The sequence below is a fragment of the Tetrao urogallus genome (genome assembly GCF_951394365.1).
Source record: "Tetrao urogallus genome assembly, chromosome: 7".
Classification (NCBI taxonomy): domain Eukaryota; kingdom Metazoa; phylum Chordata; class Aves; order Galliformes; family Phasianidae; genus Tetrao; species Tetrao urogallus.
This window is the reverse complement of record NC_136820.1, coordinates 35,462,994-35,487,031: the sequence shown is the minus strand read 5'-3', so window position 1 is coordinate 35,487,031 and position 24,038 is coordinate 35,462,994. Positions and strand designations below refer to the sequence as shown.

Here is a 24,038-nt window from a genome sequence, read left to right as displayed (position 1 = left end):
ACAGATAATTGCAGACATTGTAAGTCCAAGACATTAGCACATTACAGACAGTATCCTGTGGATTTCTATGGGAATCAGTTCCCACTTAGGATGATTTTCTGCTTGTCAGTTAGCCTATCTAAGTCAGACAGAGGATTTACAACTACTTGAGTTCTGTCATGCTTTGTTTCTTCCTTAACCATGCTGGAATATGAGTTTTAAACAATTAAATTGGTATTTAAATTCACCTTTCTTGGAGCTATGTCTGCAGGGAAGGTAAAGGCTTCTCTCTGGGTTCCTTGTGAAGGCTGTTTATGGAGGACCCGGCAGCATTCACAAGGAGCCACAGTCATAGAGGTTGGAGAGCCAACCATTGGCCATGTCCTTAGATGGTCCAGGAAAACCTCACCCCTCTGCCTCTCTGGTACTCTGACCAATGTGGCTCCAGGGCTGGGGTTTTGCAGGAGAGCCCATCTATATTTGCTGCTTCTGCATTAGCTTCTCAGTAGGTATTAGTTACTGTCACTTCTATAGGCAAATGCATTATCAAGAAGTCCCTTTACAATAATATCTTGCTGTTCTTCGTAGCTACAGACTTCATCACCATAAGCCAGTTCTTGTGCAAAAAGCTCCTCTAGACTCTTCCTTCTTACTCTTCATCATTTCAGCAGCACTTCTTGGATAGAGTTTTAAATTGCAGGTTGCATTTTTAAAGAAGGTCTCATCAAGTTTTAAAGATGGATGAGATATTCATATACATCCTCACTGTGGGAAAGGAGCAAGAGGAATGAGAGGGGCAGGAGAAGGTGAAGGATGTCTGGTGTTGAGAGGCAGATGCAGCACAGTGAGGTGGTGGGGTGGTTGGAGCGATGGCTGAGTGAGCGATGGGTCCTGCAACTTTGTGTGAATGCTCAGCAGCACGGGAAGTGGCCAATGGCAGACACAAGCTTGGTCATCTCCTCTTTTAGATCCGTGTTTCTCCCTATGCAGAATGCTTTTCTAGGGGTTTCGTGGTAAAGAGCAGGGAAACAGCTAAGCAGCTTTAGTTCTGCTGTGAGAACTGAAAAGGGAGCAGTCTTAGTGGAGAGTTGTTACCTTACAGGAACTCCTTCTTGCTCACCAACCTTCCTGCCTACCCCAGGAATTGCCAGGAAGTCCCTAATTGGCACAGGCACATCTCACAGGGATGTGTCACACAGCTTGGGGTGCAAAGGGCTTACAGCAAAACCCAGGCTTTATGCACACACGTGAGAGTAGGCAAAAATGGTAACAGTGCTTCCTGTCCCAACACCAACCAAAGAGCTTATCAGGGCAAGCAGAGCATCCACCACCCAGTGTTTCTCACTCTATATCTCCTTACAGAGCTTCTAGCCGAGCCAGGTACTGTGCACAGGCATTCATCTCAAACTCTGCTGCAGACTTACAGAAATAGCAAACAAAATCTCATGTTGAACATAAACATCCTAATGCTGTATTTTAAAAGCATCATTTTCTTTTCTTTTTCTGTATCTATTATAGTCTGTGCAGCTCTCCAGATGGGGGAAGGAAAATAGGGCAGACAGGTGGCAGATTTTGGAAGAATGAGGCCTTGGGCCAGGGGAGACATGGGGACTCAAATCTTAACTTTTCCATCAGTTGTTTTGTCTTTATTTCATGGCCCTCTTAAAATGTTGCCATTGTATAGCTCATGTTGCCCTGGAAAGCGCCCTGACTGCTTTCACTGCTGTGCTGCAGGCTGATTATGGTCGATGGTTAATTTGGGGATAAGTGCTTGTAGAATGAAAAGACAAAACAAAGCATAAAAAATTATTGAGCTTGTCTGGGGAGAATAAGGCAACTAAATCCATCTTATAAAGATAAGGTAGAGGAGTAGCAGATGGCAGATTTACACTCCTATGCCGATTCTGAGAATAGCCTCAAAAAGGGTCTGGTGATGAAACTGTTGTTATGTTACAGTAATTAACAGAATGCATTTGCTGCAAAAAAAGAATCCAGGGACACAGAAAGGGGTACAATTAAACATTCTCTTTATTGGGGCCTTGCTCCGAAATGGCACACGTGATAAATCTGGTTTTTGCACAGTGCCCATCGGTGCTGCTAATGAGAAGACCCACAGCCACATTGTACACTTTTATTTGGATTTAGATCAACAATACAGATAAGATACTTTGGTCAAACACAAGAACAGGTTGCTGTGCCACTCTTTCCTGGCTGCAATAAACATTGTAATGTGGAAAAAAATGCTGGTTCTCCTGGAACACCAAATGTGAATCTTGGATTGGCACACACAGCTAATAAATACATCGTATGCACTTAGTACTTTAAAACAGAATTGCACATGCAAGATGTAACCAGGCTACTGATCACCTTCACCACTGTCCCCATACTTTTTTATGTCTATGCTCTTTGCTTGCCTTTTTCACAGCAAGAAAGACTGTAATTTGCTGCTCTACTCAGTATGTCAGTGGTTAGACTGGTGGACGTGACACATTTACAGAAGGTTACATTGAAGTCCTTCCTGCCACATTTGGCCCCTTCTCTACAGAACAAATTGCCACAGCATGCACCATAGGCAGCGATGGCGGCACACCCAAGTGAGTTGAGGGATGCCTGCAAGCCCACGAGGAGAGGTTCTTACCAAGCAAAGGTACAGCAGAGGGACTGGCGTAAATGCAGTTCTTACAACATCAAGAGTCAATACTACAACCACACAAATAATGACATATCAATAATATATTGTACAAGCTTACACAGCAACACATGTTGATTTGCAACATTGTACAGTTTAAATCTAAAGTGCACAGCCTCAATCTGAGGTGACAAAACAGTACTATCAATATAATAAAGGCAACACAATTACAGACACTATTTCCTCTTACTTCATGTCCTCATGATATTACGTTGAATTAATAATTTATTTTAGATTAAATTAAAACCACATCGCACACTGCACTTTTTATTTTCTCTTCAAGTATGTTAGAGCCAGCAAAACAATATTGCTTTACAAACACAAGTTGGCCATGTAGGCAAAGTTAAAACCAAAACTTTTGTAGGGTTATAAATAGACAGACCTGAGCCCCGTAATTCCTACTGACACTTCCAGCTGTTGAAGGGGAAAAGGGGATAAACATCAGCTGCCTTCTCAGAGTCACTGCTAATGGTGAGGAATGGGGCAGCAATGAGTTCTGCAAGAGTCACGCCCGTGGCTTCTAAGGCTGGTGAGGCTCTGCATGGGCTGTTCCAGGCAGATGCGGCCTAAGCTCATTCATTTACTGCCATTTAAAAAGTTGTAGCAAAGGACATAGTCCAGTACTGGGAGAACCTTTGACAACACAGTTTGTTACTCAACCTCAAACAACCTCAAACAACCTCCAACACTGCCATCTGGACTATGGTCATGCTTAGTTTAGGCCTTGTCCTGCAGACCTGTACATCCGTAAGAAGCCTTTCCCCTCTTAACGAAACTTTCTTTAGAAAGCATTCCAGGCAATTCATATTTTGTACAGTTTTGTACTGCTCAGAGCAGAAATGGTTATGATGTAAGCACTTATTCAGACATGTGACTTTTTGGATAGGCTTTTTTTACCACAGGACAAAGAAACCATCCAAATACAACCTTATTTCAGTCTTGGTTAGATTAATTGTGCGTCTGGTTAGTTAGGCCAAGTGGGAAACATAATTAGGAATAATAGCATCCTATTGTTGTACTGTAATTGATCTTATTAAGTGGTTTAAGAGCTGCAGTACTCTTGAGGTTTTTCAGTAATCAACCCTGGAGACCTACAATCCATGTGACATGGAGAAATGAGGTACGGGTACCTCTTCAGAATGTATGTGGGCTTATGATTTAAAATAAGCAGTAATAAATACTTGAGGCACCTCATCAAAAGAAAAAGAATTCTAGTTAATTTTCAGCTTCTGTCCTTGCAGTTTTATAACCCATATAAAACAAAAATATATATTTTACAAAATAGGGTTTTTATATATATGTATATATATATATATTTCCTTTTGTAAAACTATACCTATTTAAATACATTTGAAATACTGCTATAGGTAAATTAGAAATTCTGTTCTAATACTATGAAAAAGGCTTCCACTTTTAAACAAACGACTTGTATACTCTGTTTCTGACTACCCTCTCCCTATTCCCTTAATTTGATTTTGTCACCATTTTGGGAAAATTTGGCATCATTTGGTCTGATTGCTTTTAATTTAAAGTAGTCCCCGTGTTAAAATTTGGGATAAAATTTTAAACATCTTCTGTTCTTCCTCATTTGTTTCAATGCAGCTTTTTGTGAAGCTAATTATTATCGAGGTATTCTAAAACTCAGGAAAGGACTTTAAAGGAGCCATGGTTTTTTTGATTTTAAACTGTACTCTACTCCAACGCCACAATATAGAAATAGATTTACTTTGGAACAAACTACAAATACATTCGCACAGTTTGTGACAACTTAATTGTCTGCTTAGACGTCCAGGAACAGCCTTTCACACCCGGTTATTATAAATCTTGTCCCAGGCGCTCTATTTCATCAATCAGGAAATCAATGTCCTGATGAGTTGCTGCTGGGTTTGAGATGACCATCCGGAAGAAGTTCACTTTGTCTCCCAGAGGCTGATAGCTCACCATGGTCGTCCCATATTCCATCATCCTTGCTTTTATCACTGGTGCCACCTGCAGTGGTGTTCAACAAGAAGCAGGGGATGATGATGATGATTACTATTACTATTATTATAACTAAAAAGCAGAGTTGTTTTTTTTTTGGTTTTTTTTTTGTTTTTTTTGTAAGGATGAAGAGATGTAAGAAGCTGTTAAGGTGAACATCAGTCCAATATTGATAAAGCAGTTAACCTCCATTAAGGAATTAAATGGCTAAGGAATAAATGGATCATTTGAAATATACTGGGTTTATCCAGTTTCTTTGTCCTGCTCTTTGAATCACTGGGGAATTTCCTCCCTACTTTCTCAGTTTTGCTCACAGGCAATTAGCACAAGGCAACTGGTTTTTGCGGTGCTCAAAACAAGTTGCATTTGTTTTCCATCTTCTTTTTGTATGGCAAAGTGCATACATACTGCTGCTTCTGTGGGGCTCACTCCCACTGTTGTTTACATTAACCTCATTGAATATACACAGGGTTCCAGTAAGAACTCCAGAGAAGAGGCCAGCTCAAGAATACTGAACTTGGAGGCCAAAGTGAAGTGCCAGACTAATCTGCAGCAAGATGACCATGGAAGTGTCATCTGCCAGAATACAGCCAGCTGACCAGACCCTATGCCCTGAAGATCATTCCTGGGCCTGCCTGCCTGTAAGGTCTTTGCTGCTCAGTGCATGACACTCTGGGGATGCTGCTTACCTTCATGAGGCGGCTCATCCTTTCTTCGTTGTCTTCCATGCTGCGCAAGCTGGGAGGTATATACCAGAAGCAGACGTTTGTGTGCTGAGGCTAAGTACAGAATAACAGTGGTTTACACTGTAAGAAATGCTCACAATATCTCAACTGCAATTAAACTCACGCCTTCTCCCCCTCTCATGCATCATATTGTGACAGCAATGAATGGTTTTCATTACCGTGGTCCACTGAGAGTCATCATTGTTATTAATGCAGAAAGGATAATTTTAGGCAATTTATTTCTAGGATGTCAGTTGCAGAAATACATCACCCAGCTGTGCAAATATATTTACCCCCTCCTGAGAAGCATCTAGATTTTATAGGTGCTGTCCCCCCAGGCGACTGAAGGGAACACAAGGATAAGGCAAGAGACTATCAGAGATAATTTAGAGGTGAGGACTGTGTCATTTACTGTTATTACATGACAGCATAATGCAGAATCCAGTCCTGTAAACACCAGTCACAGGTGGCAGATGAAATAGTCTAACATTTCTGTATGTATAATAAAATGTATTACTGCTCTGTTTGATTCCACTAGCTTCGTATTCATATGCATGCATAACAGCATCTTAGCTAGTTTAAGTTAACGTGGGAGTACTAAGTGAAAAGGCAGAATCAGCTGACATTTTGTGTATTTTTGCAGTCTCCTAGCAGTTGCTTTCCTTGCTGTGTTCCTCTATGCTGAACATGTGAGCTACAGCAATTCTGACTGCTGTCAGTATCTCTACCAATCATGAGACTCAATGGACCAAATTCAGTGATGATGTACAAGGTGTGGGAAATAAACTGCATAGCAACATGTTTGAAGGAACACGGTGTCATTGCTGCCACATGAGCCCAAGCAGCACCAGCCCTGTGTTGTGCTGCAACCAGCATTCCTAACAGACCCTGGAATTACAAAACGACAACTGCTTTTTACTGTTTGAAAGCTGGTTCTGACTGTGCGTGTTCTGCTTTACCCTGAGATGTCACTATTTAGGTTCAGTGGGGTGACATTGTTCAAACTGATAAGTTATGCCTCGTCCCTGGGTTCTCTAAGGAAGAAGGTTATCAGCACAACAACAGGTTTTGATACAAGGGCACTGAGTGCTATCATGTGCTGTAGGTTTGACCTATCGGTAGCGTCCTGGTATCTACAGTAAGTTCAGGTGACCAACTGGGAAAAAAGCAGTTATAGTACGTACCTTTCCATCAAACACCATTTGATACCCTTCTCTGTTCTTTATTTTGTTGTATAGGTATTCTGCAAGTTCCAAGCATTTATCAATTTGTGCTTCAAATCCTGTGGTTCCCTTTAGAGAAAGGGGGAAAAAAAGAGTGACTGTTCTGTGACCAGACACAGCAAAAGGCCCATGCAGCACTCACTAGAGTGCTCACCACGGGTCACCTCTCTGATGTCAGTGTGGGACAGATTAAGGATGCAGTTCTGTCAAGTGAAGGATGCTCTCCTGTGTGCAGCTCATGCAGGTCTTGCTACTGGCTCCCCTATTGCTAGCTCTGCAAGTAAGTCCAAGTAAGTCCTTGATACTAGCTCAGTTCTCAGCAAAACACTGGTAACATCAATGATGAGGGTGCTCTCAGTGGTGGATTTTGCAGAGTTGCCTGGGCTGGCACAAAACTGCGTCTCCACAGGAAGATACTGAGTTCCATACATGGGGTGTTTCAGGCCACTTGCAGAAGAGGGGACTTTAATCTTCAAAAGGTGATGAGATAGCCTTTTTCCAATACTACATATATTTTTTAATTAAACACAAAAATGTGCTTTCTGGGACAAGTCTGATGTCTGTGGAAATGCACATTTTGTTCAAATACTGCCCCGCTTCCCTGGTGTTTTCACTGCTTTTATTCTAATTGACAACTCATCAAGTCAGAAGCCATGTCTGTAAGACCCCCACAAATCCTGCTTTTTCTTCTCAGGCAGAAGTCCTAATCATCTGCCTGTGACATCATGATTGTCCCTGTAGTCACCAGCTGAGATGCCCCAAATGAAGGATCCAGCTTGAAAAAGGAGGAAGGGGAACCAACAGCTGGAATACATAAACCACTTAAGAAATACACATCCTATTTTGCAACATTAGTATTACAAGTGAGGTGTGAGAGGAGAAAAAGTACAAGGCATATTGAAAATACAGGGTTTAAAAGAAAAAATGTCTCTGAGTATTGGAGAGGCATCCTTCCTAAATCTAATCTGGCAGTGCAGAACTGACTTAAAAGCCCGTGTCATTATCCCTCTATGTACACAGATTTTGAAAACCGAGTAGAGCTAGCACAGCCCCAGGAGAAAGGCCTAGAGCTAAGGAGAGATTTGGCTACAACTGCCTGCAGCCAGTTAGTGCAGCAGTTACTGCAGCCACAGCAGTCTGCATCCTCCTCTCCAGAACCCCACATATCCAGCCATACTGCATGTCTGTCTCTGAATTGTTTGGAGAGTTTTAATGAAGCACACGAGGATCTTTTAAGGCTTTCTGGAAATGAAAACAGTGATGTTGTCTCCTCTGAAAAAACCGAGGGCAACTTCACATAATAAGAATGAGTAAATACAGGAAAGAGCTTATTTAGCAACATTGTACAAGTACAGACAAATTAATCATTAGATCTGGTGATTACACAGAGAACAGATTTTGATGAATTTTCCCCAACGCCTCCAAAAGGTGACTACATATCTCATTTATAGAACGAAACTACATATTCCAGTATCAATTTGCCATGCTTAATTTCTGAACGTCTTTAAAATAAAACATCTTTTTACTTCCAGAAATGGACATAACAACATTCTTAGATGTATGATTTATGCTGTTAGACTCCTACAGTTACACAAAGCAAATGCTATGCAAAGCCACGGAGTTCAAGTTTCAAAATCACGTGCTCTTCTTTGAAGCTGAATTGTGTAAAGTATAAAAAAGAGAAAACAATAATATTCTTTCTTTCATGTTATATATGGAAAATTCAGGTCAGGTATTTTCTAGCATGATGACTACAGAAGAGAAACTAGTATCTGGTGTGCATTATTTTACTGCAAACAAGAACACTGCAGGAAGTCCTACCTTTGCCCTCCACATCAGCCAAAGCTTGAAGACATCAACGTGCCGCCCACATTGCAAAGCCTTGTCCCCAGTGTCATAAGACAGGTCATAGTGCTTGTCTTGTTGAAAGAGGTAGGACGCGTGCATCTGGTTGCAGCTCTGCATCAGACCCTTATAGAAACCGAGACACATAAATGTCATTCTGGCACTCTACAGTTTAGAGGGTTGTGTTGGGTACGGGGCTGCACAGCAGAAAATACAAGCACCCAAATTCAGCATAATATGTGTCCAAGGGCAAGAGAAAGACTGAAAGAGAAAAGGGATACCAAACTTGATTGCTCAGTGGCCTAACTCTTTCTCGTCTCATTCTGTGCCCAGGACATGGCCTGGCAATGTGTAAGCCACTCCCAGAGAAAGCCAAGGGTTTTTTTAAATGAACTCTGGACTCTATAATTCTTAGCATCATTATGCACAAGCTCATTTTTGGATCTCACTCTTTGCTCCTTGTCGTGGTTCCTCTACATCCTTTCCTTGCAAGGCATTTGAAGGAAATGCCTAGCTGACTCAGATCAAGCCAATTTCATGTCTAACGTAAAGATTTTCACACCACTTTTCTAATCATTGCTTGGTCTCTAAAATTCTGCTTGTCATTGGTTTTTTCCTTTTTTAGAGGCGTTGTTCTTATCCCAAAAATCTGCAGTCCTCAGATTGGATGCTTAAATGGCAAGGAAATCCTTGAAAAAGAGCATATGGACTTCAAAGATCCAGCTAGAGTTGTTTCTGGGCTGGTAGACACTGTTTAGAGAGCCAGCTCTATGGGAGGGCCAGCAGCCAACAAGGTGTAGAACCTGGCCCACAAAAGCATAAGATTTCTTTTTAGCTTCTTAAGTGGAATGCAGAAAGTCATGTTCTGGTTCTTGTGCAGTCCTCAACCAAGTTTAAGATAAACCTTGTGGCTGTTGCTAGAAGTGCGATTTCCAGCCCACTAAGACTCAAAACTTTGCTGTTTATCATTAAGTCTAAGCTTTACATATAACTCAAAACTGAGATAGTAAAATGCAGGGGGAGATGGGGAGAAATTGGCTTTCTCTAATCTGAGCCATCTGTTCTCACCAGAGGTCAAGGATGGTACTGACTTCAACCAGGTGGGATTTGTCTCAGAGGACTGACCCAGAGGGCAAATGAAAGCCAGCTTCTCTCTTCTTAAGCACAACCACTTTGTTGTACAATCTGTCGTACAGCTGTTAGCAAAACAGCAACCAGCTTTTTGATAGCTGATCTACTAAGTAGTGGTTGTATAGCAGCTGTCCCACTAACTGATGGTTATATGAAAATTATAGGCTTGAAGGGTAATTCAAGTTCTAGTACTACTTCTTGCAAGTGAACTTAGTCCTCCCTTTTTATTTTCCATGTGCCCCAGAGTGGATATATGGATTAGAGCTGAATTGAAATATCTATCATAAAAGTCTAGGAAGTGTAATGAAGTCCCAATTATGGATGAAATATCATACTGCATTCATACCACAGCATTCACCCTAAGAGGATGGGATTTTGCCTACAGCTATGTTTTACACCACACGGAAACCAGCGGGGTTACACAGCTATGCACCTACAACTTTACTACAGGCATTCTGAATGCAAAGCCACAACACTGTAAAGATATTGCCATTAATTAGATCTATCTTTTCTGGTAGAAGGCTGCTTTAATTCCCTTTTACACTCATAGCCCTCAGCTTTTGAGTAGAGAGCTGTTTCTCAGTTTCTTTTATAATTCTCATCCCATTAGCAATTATTAGCTATGACACACGTATGAAGAAAACATCCAGGACTGTCACAAGCAAAATGTCAGACAGGGCCAGAGCAGCAAGGATTTTGGGACGTACCTCTTCCCTCACTAGCAGGGCTGAACACTGCAGTGGGACTCCCATCATCTTGTGAGGGTTCCAGGTCACCGAGTTGGCCCTGTGACAGAAAACCACGTGAAGGTCAGACACAGCAGTGAAACCATGGAGACATTTAGCAATGGTCAGAATGATAATGAACAAGGAACAAAGCTTACCTTCTTCTTTTGTTTGAGGAAGCAAAGCTGAAAGTAATCTCGGCTGAGAGTAAGAAAGCAATGCCTTCCTCAGAGACCCAGCTCTGGATTGTTTTTGGATGGCCATTTTGGCAACTTATCACAGGACAACTGCTCTATCCACTACACTTAATTAGTATTAATCCTTCCGGAGAGACATCTATCCTTTGTGAACACAGGGTAAACTTCTCAAGAACACTCACTTGACTGATGAACTTTCTAAAGGCAAAAGGTCTTCAGAGCAAATACACAGACAGGGAACTAGCAAAGTAGCAGATTCCCTCCCACCGATTTCAGTATCAGTAAGATTCTAGTAACTGATTCACATAGGTATTTTCGGTATTTTTGAAAATAAAACCTGGCCAGAAGTAACTTTTATCATTGTGTTGGTAATTTTCACAGCTCCTTTCATTTCAGTTGGATAATTCACACTGGAGAATTGAGTACAAAATTACCACAGCAATAAACACAGAAATAATTCAGCCTTCTACAGAGGAGCCCAAGCTTGACTCCTCTCAGGACATATGCTCTGCAAAAAAAGCAGTCAGCCCAGGTCTTGTGAAGAAACAGGATGCTGTCACAGTACAGACCAGAGAAGAGACATTTGGGTCTGTGACAAGTGCTGAAAGGCGGACTGTCCAGTAACAACGTTTATTGTTTTAATTTTGTGTTATGCTTGACTGTCTATTTGCTAATTACTATTATTACATATGATGACTGGCTGATAGATGTATACATTTGCATCCTACTTGGCAAGCTGACAAGGATGCACAGAGCACATAATAATGATAATGATTTTGTGTAGCGCAGTGATTTGAGTTTTGATGGTGTAAACTGCTACAAATGAGTCAACTGGCCATGTAAGCACTTAAAGGATTCAGGATGCACTTGCAGGTAATGTTTGTGTGAACAGAAGTAAGCATGTGAGAATGTGGCAGTATTTTCCTTCATAGATTTGGAGACTGTTATAGGTTTATGCTTGTCCTTATCATTTTCTACCAAACTGCTCTCCTTCAAAGCAAGCAACTCCAAGATGCACAGGGACATTGTGCAACACTTCTGTGCCTTCTTCTCTGCTGTTTAAATAGGACTTCACAAGTGCTTGATGCAAAAACTGTACGTAATAGTCTTCCAGAGGCAACATCTGGCCACTTGGCTTGGCTTCATGAATACTTGGCAGCTTTTAATCAGAGTCAGCCATCTGATTACAACATCAGAGCTAATGATTCTGAACATGCACTCAGGTCCATGAATTTCCTTTGATATGGTACTTTTTCATTTTTATCTGTGTCTATGCTGAATCAGGCAAACATCCTTCAAGACATCTCTAAATAACAATAGTGGTATAGATTTTCTTAGAAGGATTATTTACTGACAACAGCCAGATGTAAATTATCTGCCTAAAATATTCAATTTACCCTAGGGTCATTTATTTCCCCAGATTTATCCCAACTGCATCCAGAAAAATATAATAATTATTCAAAATAATTTTCATTTGTTTTTCAACAGCTTTTCTGGGCTCGAGCCATCAGTATATGCTTGAAGAAACTGCTGACTGCAAGAAACAGCAAAGGAAAGCTGTGTGGATCCACAGATGTTTTTCTAAAGCATCTCACACTCCCCAAAATAACTGCACATCAAGCACCTTTGTGATTTTTTTTACTATGGATCATAGAGAGAAAAAAAAGTAGAAAAGTCTTCCTTTGGAGATTCCAAATGGATGACATGAGAGATTCAAGGCTGGCAGAATTTGGGCCACAGCCATCATTAAAACCAGACCAGGGTGCTCTCACTGGCCAGCTGCAGCTTTGGGAAGGATGCCCAGACTGAGCAGAGCATTTATCCAGCTGCAGGCATGATTTTCTCACGTAGCTCTTACCACTGTCCAGGCCCTGGGAGTGGCGCACCAGGCTGCACGCCCTGATGGTCAGACTTATCTGCTCCAGACACGTGCCTCCTCCAGGTGCTCTTCAAAATGTGCCATGCAGAGCCTAGAGGCGATGGTAAGGATGGCTTTGCAGCACCTCTATGTTCGACATGTGTTTTTTTTTCTGGACTGTTACCAGAAGGATGGGAATACTTGGAGCAAGAGTCCTTCGTTCAATGGTCCCTTTTTGCAATCAAAAAATTGTCTGAGTTGAAATGGACCTTCAAAGGTCATCTAGTCCAACTCCCCTGCAATGAACAGGGACATTTTGTTCCTTCCTCTCCCATGAAACACAAGTAACAGCTCCAGTTCTATTCAGATCTATAACGCACCATGAAATGGAATTGTCCACAGAAATTGGACCTGTTAAGTCTTCTCTACAAGCACCCACATTTGAAATCTGGATAAACTGAAGTGCAGGGGAACAGGACTGGAAACGACAAGCTTCATTAGTTCCCCACTTGGCATACAGAGATGGCACTTACCAAGCACTGGAGAAATTCTGGACCTAAAGCATCCTGTTTGGAAAATTCATCAATGTGGGTTCAACCTGAACTTCTAATTCCCAAAGAATTTTGACAGCAATTTGTGTGTGGAAAACACCTTTTTCCCAAACTCTATCCTTGCAGGTAACCATTCAGATTTTTCTAACGCACTGGGTATTTGGATGTATGTCCTTTTAAAGGACAATATATAGATCTGGAGTACTGGAGGCAGTCTTAACTAAAGTATACCAAATTCATAGAACCGCTGTCTGCTTTCCAAATTTTGCATGTGAGATAGATACATGATAATAGGAATAGGTTGAAGAAATCATCTATAATTTTAATCAACAATTTGATTTAGAGATAAAAAAAGGCAGGAGGGGGTATAATTTAATCAGCTTTGGAAAATATACAAATGTGAGCAGGACTCCAAGTACCCAGCATACTGTCTCTAGTAAGTGGCCTAAATAGAAGCCGAGAAGAATATAAAACAGGGCAAGCATATGAGTACTTCCTCAAAATACTCCTCAAGCCTCATGTCACTTTGTGGCTCCCTCAAGTCCTGAATGGTTTTTGTTCATCTTCCCCTGAAGTCAGCTAAATATTAACATTCTTGGTGATACACAGTACAACTAAAAGTTTCTGGGCAAGTTTCTGTGAGTTTAAGTGCAGTCTTTTCAGATACCAAGCTACATTGCTATCAGCTGTGTGTACATGTAATGTTGATGAGCTCAGGACTGCAAATGTGTATATCCAGATGTCATTAGCATGGTTGGGAGGTGGCATTCCTTCTAGAAGTGATGGAGCAGCGGCTGGTGACTGCCCTAACACTGTCCCAGCTGCAGGTGCACCCATCCACCTTTTATACTAAGACCTCAGCAGGCAAACCCTCCAACATTCATGACAGAGAAATACAACTGCTAATTCATTTTGGACAGAGAATCAGAGGATGCTGCAGAAACCACTCTGGACCCAAGAATGCATGCTGAAAGGAATAAAAATACAAACAAGAAATGTCTGCTGCTTGCACTACAAAGCACAGTGCTACAACACTGTAACAGAGCAGTGCCACTTCAACTGGAAGAGCAGTCTGCATAATTCCTTCCTTCTGCATCCCAGAGATAACAGGGCCTGATTTTTATTTGTGTTTTCAGATACTGCTATGGTAATCACAAGTGTGCTAAAATGCATTTAATAAATGAGTTTAATTAGCGCTAATAAATCATACCTTTCAACACCATTTAGCTTCCATTTGTGCTTCCTTGACATCAGCAGCCCGCCACCCCATGCTCCCTACAAGGCAAGATACATTATCTTAATGAGAGCACACCTCTGCATTTCTCCAGAATGACATCTGTGAGCAGATCTGCATTTGCTTTTGCTTACAGAGATCTAGGACAGGTAGATATTTTGTGTGGCTGAGCAGTAGTTGAAGGCAAACATGAATTCTTAAATTGGAATGATTTGGACTGACAAAGTAACCAAAAGCATGACAGTCAGCCCTATGTAAATTCAACTACCAAGCTTTCTTGGAAAAAAAGATTTTGCAAAAATGACATAAGATCCATTCCAGGGCTGAAAGATGATCCTTCAGAAAGATTTACTGGCAAGAACCCAGATAAAGCCGAGCAAAGCAGCCAATCCGATAAATCTCTTTAGCATCTGGATTAATCTGCTGGGCAATTTGGGGTGCTTACTCCAGAAAAAAATGTAGACTACTTCTTATGTATTTATTTTGCAGCTGCTGCAGAAACGGAGCCAATGCACATTATGGTTCTTATGGATTTCTTGGACTAGTGATATTTAAAGATAAAGCTGAAGGCCCAAAGCTCTCTAAATAGGTCATCCATCTTAACTATGCCATTTACTATGAGTACTGCACAGTCACAGCTCCTGTTATGCCCTCTTGACCCGAGCCTGTCAGAGGACTGGGAAGTCAGCACTTGGATAACAAACGTAATTACAGAAACCAAATACGATGGTTTTGTAAAAAAATGAAACATTCACACTTAACGTGCCTTGGAATCTGCTCCCCTCACCCACCCCCCCAAGGTGATACTTACATCCACATGCATCCAGATTTTGTATTTCTTGCAGATGTCTGCAATAGCTATGAGTGGGTCAAATGCCCCGTACACTGTTGTTCCAGCTGTGGCACTCACTAGAAAAGGAACAAATCCCTACAAGAAAGCACAGAGGCATTTGGCAAAGTCACACAGCAGCAGTCCTAACTCCTCCTGAGAGCTGGCATTGCTCTGATGGCTGCCTGCACAATGAACCCAGAAGTGGCTCCTAGAGGACACAGTTGCTGTATCACAGGGTTTTTTGTTAACTTAGATACTAGTGATACGACATTTTCTACCTTAAGGTGGCAGCAAACTTCCAAACCAGTCTCCATTTATTTAAGATGCAGGAGACAGGCAAGGGCTCAAAGGAACAGTTCTTCTCCCTTTCACCTACCCAAAACAACAGAGTCTGCTCTATGTAATGTCATGTAAAGCAAACCTTATCTGCAAGGCACCTCAGTGTCCAAGGACCATTTCTTGGACTCCTGTTGCTAAATGCTGTACATCACCAAGGAGCACACAGTCACCTGGATTTTGCACTGCGAAGCCTTGAGCATGCAGGAACTTGCACTAGTGTTTTGTTTTCAATTCATTTTCTGTTAATACTCAGAGCAGTAATGGTACAGAGTGCCTATATTTATCTGTCGAACTGGGGCTCAAACAATCAGAAGTGTATGAACTCCATTTTGCAAAAGGAAATGCAGTGTCAGGAGACCTGGGTGGAGCTTTATTTCCAAACCAACTAGCCGTATCGGTATGGTGTTTTTTCACTTTTGTTTTTGTTTTGTTGGGGGAAGCAGAAATGCAAGCAAGCTTAATAATAACTTACTTTTTGTTTGGCCTCAAGAATTCTTCTTTCAAGGTCTGATGGAATCATTTTCCCTCTGGGAAAAAGAGAGTTGTATTACAAATCTGGTACTGACATCATCTTTTGCTGTTACTTCTTCACTTAACAGTAAACCCAAAAAGGAACAAAGCAACATTTTTGCCCACAGCTTATGAGGCAGATAGACTCTGTCCATTAGCCTACATTTTCAGTCTGCTTACTTTTTCAACTGATCTGCATCAACACGGTGATGGCAACAGAGACACTCACATCACCTCCCATTAAACACTGAGGCAGCTCCACTGAGCCCCCCCCAGTCCTGTTGGAGGTTGCAGCCCTGGGAACTGCTCTTGGTCCCAAGTAAGGAGCTCAGCCCAGGCTCCCAAGATGCTCCCTGGGTGCCAAACCCCTCTCAGCAGGTACAAAAAATGCTGGCTGCAAATGCTGGCTGAGCTGCATGGCCCCAGCACTGCGACAGCTCCAGTGTAAGCAGCACTCTCCATGTTCTGGTCCCAGGGATGGGCTCATTTCAGGGTGACTGCTCAGTTACTGGTGCATTACATGTTCATATTTGCTTGAAGCAAGATGTGAGACAAAGCAACCAGTCCAGACTCAGATGCACTGCCAAGCACTCTGCATTGGCTGCATGCCGTACTTGGAACGCATTTAAAATGAACCATTTGCCTGAGACTCAGACTCAGTGGTAAAAGGCTTGAAGGCCAATTTAAAAATCCCGTAAATGAACTAGATGCAAGGTAAAACAGAGCTGATACTGAACACTGAGGTTGCATTTCTTTGCTTTAGCCACAAGCAAGACTAGCTAAGAGTTACCATGCATAATGGTAACACAAATGTGGGGTGACAGCTCCCCACATTAGAGGAATAAATTAATCAATGAGTCTAAGTGCTGTCCATTTACATTTATATATACATACATACATATATATATATATATAATGTATATAATATATATATATATATATAATGTATATTATATATATATATAATGTATATAAAATGTACATATATATACACACACACACTCTTTGAAGGACTTCCTAGTTCTTAGTATAGACAGACATACCTTTCCTTTCAGTACAGGGATAATTTGTATTTCTTCTTGCTATTAAAAAATAAGAGCAACTTCTACTCAAGCTCAAAATAGCACTTTGAGGAAAATAAAACCATGATTTTTAGATTTACTTTTGAAAAAAAAACAACACAAAGCAACTTTTTTTTTTCATGATATTTCCTGATATGGATGCAAATAAAACAAAATATCAGTTTTTAGTAATAAGATCCTGTTAAGCATAAGTTTCAATCCTTACACACCTCACAAGTCAGTGACTGGTTCAGAAGAAATGGGTTTGGATTGCTCAGATTTTTTTTGCAAAATCTTTCCTTCATTTTACTCATTCAAAACAATGAAAGAGTAATTGAAACTAGGAAAGTTCTAGTCTAAAAATTAGTCCTGATTTTGTCACAGACATTCAAAACATATAAAGTATTCTACTCATTCTGGGTTTCCCCTAATTACCTGTACATATTCAGAAAAAGCAGAAGTTGTCTTATTTTGACAAACTATTTCTGGGACTGTTAGAGGAGTAAAGAAGAAAAAGTATGCCAAAGGAAGGCTCTGAATTCCTCCTCTAAACTAAGTTTAGACATTGGTCTTTAATAGTTTCTCTTTTATTGAAGATGTGCACAGATTCATGCACAAAGATGGGCAGGTTCCTTTATTTGTACCCAGAGAGGCAATCAGCCAGCCCCTGGTCACACTGATTACGTGCACAAACTCACGGCCAGGTGAGTGCAATGTCCAAGCAATGTCAAACTTTACTAAGCACCACGCAGTAGATTGGCTTTGAGTACAATCCAGCACAACACCTTGCTCCGTACTCAGCAAACAGCCAACAACATTGCAAAGCACTTCTTTGTGTTGCCACCTGAGCCAAGATGACCTGAAAGCCTTAAAATACATTACAAAATAATTAAATTCTTCATTACTAAGGTACCTAAAAATACATCTTTACACAAAGCTCATCAAATAACATGGCAGGGTGGTTACATGAGATTTCCTAGGCAAAACCAGAGGCAGGAGGATGGCAGAAGAAACTCAGTAGCAGAAGAGCACCGTGGACAGAGACTGCTGGTGCCAAAGAATTCTCATAGTAAACACATCTGTGTATAGTCTTCACAGTTATCATATCAAAGTGGAATGTTTTGACTGCAAACCTGCAGTTAATGTGCTACTGCTACCAACAGTGAGGTAGCAGACGAGGCAATGAAAATGTACAGTTGTTCATGTCCCAGGCTGGACATTTTGTGCACACTTTCCTGGTTGAAATTCACCACAAATTCCCATGATACAGCAAAACCAGACAGACTTGGTGGAAGTGGATCAGGCTGGGGAGGAAAGGAGCCAAGCACGCCAAGAAGCATGCTTGGTTAGGCTGAAGAAGTTGAAAAGATCTTATGGTACTCCTTCACACTCCTACAAGTCTACATATTCACCAGCCCACGTCAATCACCAACAGCTTGTTCTGTGCCTGCAGGATCTACTGGGGTTTGCTGAGAATTGCAGTAATCTCACTGTGTATTTCAGGGTGGGCTGGATAAGTACTGTAGTCTTCACAGAAAAAAAATCAAGTGGAATTTGCACAAGAAGAAAAGGAAACCGTGACATCATTGATGCAAGTCTGTCTTTAGCGAGTAGAAACAATCATGTTTATTCTGATGCATGTTGGATGTTGCCATTAATTCCTCGTCAAGGTGTGTTCAGTTTTTTGTCAATAAAGAGATACTAAGCCCACAAATCAACCTGCAGGCATTGTGATTGGCACTGTAAGTTGCTCAGTTTGGTGTTCTACTTTTATAGAAGTAGCACAAAATTTTCATTGCAGGAAAACTTTCCATTTAAGCTAGAGTCATAAACACTTCAATACCCTTTAACAATGGTATTTGGACTCACTGCAAGAGAATATTTTACTGAAAAGCTTCTCAGTAGAATGGATGAGGATTTTTTATTTTACATTTGTCCCACAGAATATGTGCTTTTCCAGCAAATTGCGAATCCTCATCAAGTTCATTTCTGTTAACGTTTCTTTGCTTTCACAAAATGGGTTTTGGTAACCTTTTAGTTGGGCGAGTTCAGACTTCATCTACCACCAGTTTTGTGGTGCCTGCAGAATTGCATGCAGCCTGCTGTGCTACTCCTTCTCACGGGTCATCCCCTTGTTGACCCATGCTGCCTATGGTTCTGGAATTACCCTTCACAGAACTGACTGCACATCTCACTGCAAGGGGCATGTTCTCACAATGGGAAATGCCATCCAGTCACAAAGTAATACAAGTACATTAGCAAATCCTCCTCAATATTTCAGTCCTTTAAAGTGCTCATTTCAGCTGATTTCAGTGTACCAAAATGCAAGAGCATCTTCCTTAAGAAAGCGCCTTTTTGGTTTCTCACCAGAATGTACAAATATATGTAAAGATTGTTAGTTCACCTTTTTGTTTCACTTCAGGAAGAGATGAAAAAGAAATATGAAAAATCCTTGAGGAAGAGAACTTCAAGATTTTTTTTTCAGCTCCAAAAAGTGATTCATTAAGAAACTACAACTACAGTCCCTCAGGTGGGATAAATCACTGCAAGGCTGACTGAAGATGATAGCTCTATGAGTTATACTGTTGACTATATCCTACGTGCTCTCTCCATGTTAAGCACTCGGTGATGCTCTTCTATGTACCAACAGAAGAATAGCATTTGGCATCTTTACTTACCTTTCATCGCATCTAATCAGAATCACACTATCTGTACCAATACCCAAGGCTGCAGCTCCTTTTTTCACAGAAAAGTGACTCTGAAAAAAACAAGTTTTGTTATTATTTACTGCTTTTATTACTATTTCCTATCCAACTTAATGAAACACTACACTCTTGCAAGCCTTTCTGCAAGATGTTCCATATAGGCAGTAATTCTAGTCTTAGGCTTTGAAAACTGATCACTGTCATTTCAGGCTTCGTATCAGGTCACCACAGTTTATTAGAGAAACAGCAATCACTGGATTTACTTCTGGAATATTAAATACACAGTTGTGGCTGGCGATGGACCCAAATTCCATCCTAGATGCACACCTCCACTGCCTTTTCTCATACATACTGAGCAACAGATTTGATTTAGCAAAACAAAAACTTCTCCAGAGAGAATTCATTTAGTTTGTAGCACCAAGAGTGAGGTGCTTCTGCAATGTAACTTCTGGCCAAATAACAGACTGAGAGAAACTGAGAGAGAGAGCCTAATTGTGATCTCATGCCAGTGAAAGTTAGTTAGCTAATTAAAAGACAGAACTATTGTAGTTTAAAATCAGGTCTGGGCTATTATATTGCTAAATCTGTTACCTAATCTGTATGGTAAAACATGGAAGTTATATACTAGAGAGCAAGTCAGCCTAATATTCTCTTCCTCATCTTAACTCCTGTTAGTTCATAATTCTAATTCAAATCCTAATGATTAAGATCATGAAATAGTTTTATGTCAGATTTTATCACTAAGAATCAGATTTTTTATTAAATGAAATCCAACTGCAACAATACTGTCCAAAGAAATTCTTTACGTACACCACAGCAGTGTTAGCTCAGGAGATAACACTTAAAAATAAATAATAAAAATCAATGAGAAAATCTAGTAAGGCTTTTTAGGTGCCCAAAAGTTAAAGAAAGGAAGACACAGCCCATCCTCCTGCCAGTGCAGGAGCGGAGAAGCAGGTCACAAAGCAAAGGAGTAATCATCACTGCTGTATCAACTGAATACTTGGCTTCAACAGTACTGCAATCATCGGAGTGATGTATGGGAAGAGTTGAATGTGATGTTATGTGTAAGCATCACCTACAGACCTTAAAGTCATTGGGACCGCACACAGTGCTTAAAAGCCCCATATAACAATGAGCACCTTGAGAGAAATGAATGTCAAATGTACACCAGCTTTAAGACAGAGAGGAAGAAGAGCTGAACTGTAATGCGTGCCTTGAACTTAATATGTAAAAAAAACAACTGTGCTTTAAAAACAACTCAGGGGTAATTTTCACTAATAGTCCTGACTACTCTGCTTAAGGTTGCTCTATATTCTATATACTACTTAAAACAGATTTACTACTGTCATTTCCTTTTTTTCTAATAGAAAATAGAACTATCCCAAGTGCCTTTAAAAGGAAATACAGATTGGAACAGTTTACTATGAGGAAGAAAATTAAGCCCATGTGCTCAAAGGCATCCACTGGAAAAAAGCCAAGCTCAGCTGCCTCACTGAAAAGTCTCATGGCACTGTTAACACAGCACTGGGAATAAAATGAATATATTGCTGATATCTCAGATGCCTGAAGGCTTTTTACATGCTGAAGGGAATTCAGCAGTTAGGAAAAAAGTAGGGGGAAGAAAATACAGAAGGTAATACAATTTCTAAGCAAACTTTGAACATGAAATTGCTCAATCTGAGTATGCAGGAGCAGACATACCATTGCTGTCACATTTTTGCGTATCACGGAAACATCAGCGGAATCACAACCACCTGAATGGCTCTGAAAGAGCCAGAATGAAACTAATCAGTTTCATTCTGCAAAAAAATACAGTTGAGGAGCAAAAAAAAAAAAACCAAACATTTCTAATGATGATGATTATTAAACTCTGTTTTAGAATTTCTGATACAATACTGACAAATGGCTGTCTGCATAACCACAGGCAGACATATAAGAATGTACAGATCTAACAGAAGGCTGCACATGCAGAAACAGCCCTGGTTAAACAGAACTGCTGGTAGATTCAGCTGGGCTAACAGTGGGAAGGATATCAAATAAAAAAAAAAGTAACCCTTTTCAGAATGTGGGGGCTACAGCCTGTAGTGTATCACACTGGCTGTGTAGGAGCCAGCTGAAGTCCTGTGGTGGGAGACTGAGAGTCAAAAGGGGAGGACAGGACGGCCTGCCTCATGCCAGCCCTGAAATCAAAAACCAGGCTGGGAGAAGTCAGCAGGACCGCAGTTCCATCTCTGTCTTCTGCTTGCCAGAGACAGTAGGACACGTGGGTGTGAGCAGGCTGTCACACACCCCAACCCCTTCTTCTGCATGCACCTTTGCACCTGGAAGACTATGCACACACACTCAGAAGAGAACTTCAATTTCTGCCTGGGAAGAAATATAGCTGAAATTCAGTGATGAATGAGGAGGAGGTTTTACTCAACATTAGTGACAAAAGTGTATTAATAGTCAGGAAAAAAAAAAAAAAAAAAAAAAAAAAGTGACTGAGCCAGTTGAATCATCCCTCTGTCTGAAATTTCAACTGTTGTTGGGCATAAGCCTGATAGTCATTTTTCCATAGTGAGCACTGTAACATCAAAACACACTGCAAATTTATTACAGGCACAGTAACACAATAAGCCTGTTGGAAAAAGGAAAAATTGGTGCTGCTCAAAATGCTTTGATTTTCAAAAGCATGCCATTCTTGTCTTGAATGAATGGTGCTTTAGCATGCAGATGCTTCTATTTTTACAGCTTGCTAAATTATTCGCTCATCATCTGGCACGGCTGAAGCTGTTAGAAGAGCCATCCTTGTGCCATGGGCCCAGAGGCCACAGCTGGTTTTTCAGACTGCAGCTTCTCCCTGCTCACATAAATTCAGAGTGACGTGAACTCCCAGACACTGAGCAAGCCGAGCCACCAGCAGCCAGTACCTCCCTGAAGGCTGCAGGTTGGGTTGCTGCAACTCTGGTACCCTGCAGACCTGGACGCTCAGCCTCACCCCACCAGCAGAGCAGGCAAACATGTTTTCCTCTCCACCTCCCTTAGACATGAAACAATGCGAGATCCCTCCTTATTCCAACCATCTCAGAACGTGAGTCTGGTAACTGCCTGGGCTTCCTCAACAGTGGGGAAGAAAAGAGTACATCTGCAGCACCCCCAAGGCTTGGGCACCCGTTTCAGTTAGGACAAATTATCTTCTGCAGATTTCTCTTTTGATTGGCTATAAAAAGTGCGCAGACTAACTCAGAATGTCTGTTTACACTTTTGGTGATTAAAATGAAGCAGTGTGAATCCTATCTCTAAAGTCCAATTGTAAGCTATAGCTTTTCCTTCAGTTATTTACAAAAAAAATTATACTGTGCCCCATCACATTTTAAATACACCATAACAACAGATGTTTGCTATTGTTTACTTCAGCTACTGCTACTCCATTTTCCAATTATTTGTCAACAGCAGGAAAGAAATTAACATTATTAATGTTTCTGCATAGCATACCCATATTCTGATCTTCAGCATTTTTGAAAGATGCAATAGTGTTTGGATGCAGTGCTCAGGGACATGATTCAGCAGAGAATTGTTAGAGTTGGGGTAGTATGGTTAGGTTGTGGACTCAATGATCTTTAAGGTCTTTTCCAACCTGAGTAATTCTATGATTCTAAGACTCATAACCTTTTTTCTTTTCCTGTGCTGACAGTTTTATAGCATTGTCTGAGGAGGAGAAGTGTTGCTCTGAGCTCACAAAGATTCTGTGGCAGTACGGAAGTCCCAAGATACTGACCAGAAGGAGGATTAGACCTAATGATAAATGTCTTCCCTGGAAGAGGCTCCTCTTTAGCACTGCTCTTCTGAAAGGTGATTTTACTTTTATTTGAATAGGAAATTCAACTTAATTTAAGTTGCTCTTCCTGTAATACCAACTTTTCCACTGTCTCCCTCTGGCTTCGAATACCACAAAGCAAAACTTTTATAGTTACCAAGCATTACACACTGCAAAGGAAGAAAGTTTGGATCCGCGAGTTTGAATTTTAGTTTCCTCAGGAAGAAACAAAATCCCTACTCACTCCGTAACTTACAGCTTCAGAATTTGATGCCACCAAATGGAGAACAGGCCCTCCAGGCTTCTCTACCTTTCCCTGAAAACCTTACCACAAGGCCACTCCTTGCTAGATGTCCCTCCAGGTACATGTGGCCATCCCCAAGGCTGACACTTTACACCCACGTGGCCAGTGGATCCCCTGACTCGCTTCAGAGGCAGCCTCAGGCAGGAGCCATCGCACCCCAAAAACCAAGAGATGGGGGATGCTGGAGGCAGCGAGAGCCCTGCCATGCCCTGCTGGCTTTCTGACGGGGTGAAGAGGTTCCCTTCACATTGAGCAAACTGATTGGCTTGCTGGGTCTTCTATTATTTCTTCTCTCAAACTACAATGAGAGCTGTGCTGTCACCCCTCTGTGAGCGCCTGCCAAGAGGT

The 24,038-nt window shown here is 41.2% G+C and overlaps 1 protein-coding gene across 1 annotated transcript in view; it reads right to left on the bottom strand.

The window, feature by feature from the left end:
- Window positions 1-4,483: 4,483 nt before the first annotated feature.
- The window catches only part of GAD2 (glutamate decarboxylase 2), a gene marked incomplete at both ends in the record, with an annotated part of 31,796 nt that continues 12,241 nt past the window's right edge, over window positions 4,484-24,038 (bottom strand). The window contains 9 exons of the mRNA XM_079538197.1: window positions 4,484-4,657; window positions 5,338-5,427; window positions 6,558-6,665; window positions 8,418-8,567; window positions 10,280-10,358; window positions 14,114-14,178; window positions 14,949-15,065; window positions 15,781-15,835; window positions 19,558-19,637. Coding sequence (XP_079394323.1) covers window positions 4,484-4,657; window positions 5,338-5,427; window positions 6,558-6,665; window positions 8,418-8,567; window positions 10,280-10,358; window positions 14,114-14,178; window positions 14,949-15,065; window positions 15,781-15,835; window positions 19,558-19,637 — 918 coding nt within the window. The remainder of the gene's footprint in view (window positions 4,658-5,337; window positions 5,428-6,557; window positions 6,666-8,417; window positions 8,568-10,279; window positions 10,359-14,113; window positions 14,179-14,948; window positions 15,066-15,780; window positions 15,836-19,557; window positions 19,638-24,038) is intronic.